At 50.2% G+C, this 5,202-nt stretch overlaps 1 protein-coding gene across 1 annotated transcript in view; it reads right to left on the minus strand.

The window, feature by feature from the left end:
- Positions 1 to 758: 758 nt before the first annotated feature.
- The window catches only part of LOC123522022 (phenylalanine--tRNA ligase, mitochondrial-like), a 217,590-nt gene continuing 213,146 nt past the window's right edge, over positions 759 to 5,202 (minus strand). The window contains exon 3 of the mRNA XM_045293010.1: positions 759 to 1,045. Coding sequence (XP_045148945.1) covers positions 907 to 1,045 — 139 coding nt within the window. The 3' untranslated portion in view covers positions 759 to 906. The remainder of the gene's footprint in view (positions 1,046 to 5,202) is intronic.

Consider the following 5,202-nt stretch of genomic DNA (forward strand, 5'->3'; position numbering starts at 1 on the left):
CAGAATTCCAAATTAGTAACATGGTAAATGACACCAACACCAGGCCGGGGCAGGAATCTGATTAGAAACCTGCTCAGGAAAGGCACTGGCTGTTGGCTGACTACAAAGGCCTGGATCAAAGGCCCCATTCTTTCTCAAAGGTTGCCTTGCAAGTGCCAAGTGCAGCCTCCTGTTAGGAAAGGAAACTGCGGGAGTTCAAGGATCTGCTGGAGCTGGAGCCTCAAAGACCCCGGGGCATCTGCTCCCCTTTTAGCCTCACTGGTGGGGCAAAAGGCAGAGAAAGGCCTCATCCTGGGGCCAGAGGTCTGCCTCCCAGCTCTAGTTTATGAAAATCAAATAAACATCTGGCCCTGGCTCAGAGACACGACTACCCTCACTTTTTGGCATTTCATTAGTGGTCTCTTTGAAGCCTGCCCTTTAAAAAAAAACACAACAGAATGAAAGGAAGGAGAAAGGAAGGGAGGCGGACTCAAAAAGCTTCTCTTCTCTGGCGTTTCTGCAGCTTCTGTCCGTCTGCTCATTACATGAATGGAAGAGTCTGTCGGGCAAGAAATCACGCCCGGTGTTGACACTGGAGTGGAACAACCCAAGCCCCAATGGGCAAAGCACTTTTCCAAGGGATGGCTTACACGGTTGTTCCTTTCTCCCACTCAGCTCCAGGGCAGGGGCTTTTAGTTGGTCCTTCAAAGGAGAAACCCTAGGCTAATAGTGGCTCCTCCCTCTTCCCCCAAATAAAAGACAAATGCTACATCAACAGCTTCTCAAGAACGAGCCTTTATTTTTGAAAGTTCTGAAATTGACCCATTTCCCGGAAGACACCTGTGCTCCTCTTCACGGACAGCGTTGTTTGCTCCTCGGGGAAATCTTCCGGCCACCAGAGGGGCTCAGCTGGGGGAGGCAGCCACCTCAGAACCTGCCCTCCACGCCCAGCACCCGCACAACAGCCTCCTGCACCGTCTGGTGGATACGCTGCACCTCTGGCTGTGACAGCGTGCGCTCCGTGTGTCGGTAGGTGATGCGGTAGCAGTGGCTGGTCTTGTGTGTCCTGGAGATCAGAAGAGAGGGTGATGAGCGGAAGCACAGGGCCTTGTCCGCAGGAGGGACATCCAGCACTGGGACTGGACACCGTGCTTTGGAGAACTGTGGGTACGACCTCCACCGTCACTTTCTGGCTGAAAAGTATCCCAATTCTTTGTGGGGAAGGGGGTTGTTGGGGAAGTATTACCAACCAATATGACCAGCAGGCAGGGTTAGGAACCTTATCTTCCTTACTGCACAGAATACAACCACATAGCAGGAACTGAGGGGCTGGTCCAGGTCTGAAGCTGGCCCAGGGCCCTAGCTTCCCAGAGGCTGACAGGTCTCCCTGTGTCATGCCCTGTCAGGCTGTGGGAAGGACTCACAGTGCCTTTTAGACTCTTGTTTTAATCCTCTGGTTTCCTAGGTTGGGTGGACGACTGTGAACTTCTGGAGGATGTGGGAGGAGGCTGGTAAGGCTTTCTATTTGCACCATGGCTTCTCAGACACATGGAATAGCATGACCACCCTAGCCCAGGAAGACCTTGGGCCACAGGAGAACAGACCTGACCTCGGCCTTGAATTGTCTTCACTGGCTGAGTGGCCTTGGGCCTGCCTCTCTTCTCGGGGAGACCACGTCTCTCCTCTAGAAAGGGCAGAAAGGCTTGTTCAACTTCAGAATCTAAGGAGTTCTCTTTTCCCATTCCAGTCACACTGCTGGGGAAGCTACCTCCACCTCAAGCTTCACTCAAAAGGAGACAGCGGCAGACTCAGACGGCCTGCAGCTCTCTGTTCCCGGCCTCAGCAGTAGGGTTGCTGTTCTGAACAGGTGACCAAGCCCGAACCAAACTCGCTGCCATAGAGTTGGTGCTGACTCAGCAACCTGATAGGGCAGGGTAGAATTGTCCCTGTAAGTTTCTGATACGTTAACGATGTATGGGAGTAGAAAGCCCCTATCTTTCGCCCATGGAGCCAGAGTGGTTTTGAACTGCTGACCTTGCAGATTGAAGTCCAAGGCATAACCACGACAACACCAGGGCTCCTTGCACAGGTAAGGAAGAGCTTAAAAGAGTCAGAGCTCATGGGACAAATGGGCTTCTGGTGAATTCACCTCAGGCCACGCCCTTACCACCCACCAGAAGCCCTACTAATTCTTACCATCACCCCTTGGTCCATGAGTGGCCAGAACTCCAGGGATTTGCTCTCAGTATGGTCTCCCTCTTTCCTCTCCCCCTTCCTCCGTTTTCAGAGCAGAGCCCCTGTCAGGCTGGGCAGACCTGATAATCAGTTTGCTTTGGGTCGTAATACTCTCCTCCCTTCTTTTCTCCACCTGGGAGTGGTCATCTTTGAGTCCCTTGTCAGGAAGGAGAAGCTCACAGGCTTTAGGGTGCTGCAGTTCATGGGGAAGAAGCCCTGGTGGTGCTGTGGGAGAAGCATCAGACTGTTCACAACTAGGGTGGCAGTTCAAACCTACCAGCCACTCCATGGGAGGAAAAGGAAGCTGTCAGTTCCCATAAAGATGTACAGGCTTACAAACGCTGGACAGGGTCCCCTTGAGTGGGGATTTCCATGGTGGCAATGAGTCTGCCCCTTTTTGTCTGGGGCTCACATAGTTAACTGCTTCAAACTTGGTACAGCCTCCCTATTTGAACCAGGCTGCTGCTGCTGGTGGTGGTGGAGAGGATTAGTCAGTACATACTCAGCGAAAGAGGCCTTTCCTTTTGCAAGCTCCTTGGGAGTCCCAAGATCATGCCACCTGCTCACCTGAGGCCAGCTGCCTGCTCAAGATCAGGGGAGAAAACAAACCTTCTCCATCCCTCTTTTTGGTTCTTTCAGTCCAACTCAGGCCCAGGGCTTTGCTCAGGGGTCATGGCTGGGAGTAGAAGGCACTGCTGCTTGAACTGCCCCCAGGAGCCTCCCATGTAGTCCAGGAACCACTTCTCATCCCTTGATGCTCCCGATATGAATGTCCCACCCCCATCCAGGCATCAGCGTGCCAGCAAGGCAGAGGAACCCAGCTCAGGGGGGAAAGTAAGAGGTGTTCCAAGAGTAGGAGTTGGTGAAGCAAAGTGCCCCCAGTCTACTACTGCCAAATGCTGCCATATCCCCTTGACACCCCATCCCTCCAGTTATAGTCATTGGTTTTTCACAAGGGTGCTGGGACCACTCAATGGGAAGATGTCATTTCAACAAATGGGGCTGAGACTATTGGATAGGCATATGCAAAAGACAAAAAGAAAGAAATGAATATGAACCCTTTCCTCATACCATACAAAAAATTAATTACAAATCAATCATAGACCTAAATGTGATGTAAAACTATAACACTACTAAAAGGAAATATAGGAGTAAATATTCATGACCCCGAGTTAGGCAAAGTCTTCCGAGACATAATATCAAAAGCATAAGCAAGAAAAGAAAACAAAACCAAATAAACTGGACTTGGTCAACATTTAAAACATTTGTGTCTCATAGGATACCATTGAGAGAATGAAAAGACAGTCCGCAGAATGGGAGAAAACATTTGCAAACCACATATCTGGACAAAGAACTGTATCTGTTCCCCCTTTCCCCTCTTCTCTCCCTCTCTTTCCTATCATACACCACTACTGGCTTCCAGGTCACTACCCTCCGCCTAGGGCAAATCAACCCAAATAGCAGGGGAACTCCAGCCCTGACCTCTGTGGGAGTGCTGCACACCACATGAGGCAGCTGTGACAGCCATCTACAGCATGCTGCACTGCTGAGGAAACCTCCGTCGGACCTCTAAGGTGATCTCGCCAACTAGGGCAATTCTGCCCAGCACCACTGGGTCACTGCATTAAAAGGGCACACGAACCTGCCATTGTGGGGCAGGGTTTAAACCCTGCTGGCTCCACATTCAAGCAATCAGCGATCAGTTATTGTTTATTGTTTATTTCCTCCTTCTCTCTTTTTTCCCTCTTTATCATCACAGTCAATCTTAGCACAGTTGTGTTCTCCCCTACTTTCTTTGTTCTCTCTTTCTTTCTTCTCTTCTCTTCTCTCTCTGCTTTTATGATTCTACCTTATCACTCTCTTTCCTTCCACATGCCATTGCTGGTTTCCAGACCCCTTCCCTCTGCCTAGGGCAACTCTGCCCAGGCAGTGGGGAGAGCTACAGCCTGCCCCCAAAGACAGTGCTGCACACAGCCCGGCATGGGGTTCAGCTATCTCTTTATCTACTTTTTAAAATTTCTCTCCTTCGCTCTCTCTTTTTCTTCTTTTTCTTTCTTTTTATTCTTCTTTCACTTTTTCTTCTTTTCTCCTCTTCTCCTAGAACTTCTCTCTTTCTTGTCACAGTCTCAGCAGATTCAGGTCTCCTTTTTGTTGTTTTCTTTTTTTTTCACTTTATTTTACTGTTTTCACTTTTGTTTATTCTGTGCATTTTAGTTGTGTGTGTGTGAATGGGTGTTAGTTTGCCTGACATTATTGCCCCAGTCTTTGTTTCCTTCTTTCTCTCTTTTTCTTCTCCTTTCACGCTCTCTCCTTTCACAAGCCTCCAGGCCACTCCCCTCCACCTAGGGAAACCCTGAAGGCCCAATTGGGGGAGCTCTGACCTGCATTTGTTTGCTTTGCATGCCTCAGGGGAAATCACACCAGTCATCTTCCATACACCAAGCAGCAGGGGGTTCTCACACTCAGACAGTGGGAGGATCTCCTGCCTAAATCCTGAGGTCCTAGAAGTGACTGGGGGAAACTCCTGCCCACCACTGGTGGGGCTCAGCACTACTGCGGGAAGATCCACCTAACCTCCAAGGGAATCTGTCTGTGGCAATTCCCCCTGCTAGCTACAGAGCTCTACACCAAGGAGAGTATACTGACATGCCCGCCTCAGCACTAGTTGCAGAGGGGGAAAACTACAGGCCACCAGAGGTGCTCCAAGCAGCGTGAGGCCTACTTAGAGATCAGCCAGTGAAGCGACACCCTGGTGGGCCCACAACAACCTGACTAGAATCACATGAGAGGAATATCCAACTCACATTCCAAATAACAGAATAATGGACGGCTAGGGTAAGAGTGAAACCACAGGAAGATATAGTGATAGCCTGACCTCTGAGTACAGCTACCGGCAGGTAGTTCGTAGAAGCACTCATACGAGTCCCCAAGAGAGAGCCCAGTGCTCTTTGACTATGGAAGATGGCTCCAGGCTCCTCTAAAACAACA

This window comes from Echinops telfairi, unplaced genomic scaffold (genome assembly GCF_000313985.2).
Source record: "Echinops telfairi isolate 266 unplaced genomic scaffold, ASM31398v2 ScPeMD7_655;HRSCAF=1070, whole genome shotgun sequence".
Classification (NCBI taxonomy): Eukaryota; Metazoa; Chordata; class Mammalia; order Afrosoricida; family Tenrecidae; genus Echinops; species Echinops telfairi.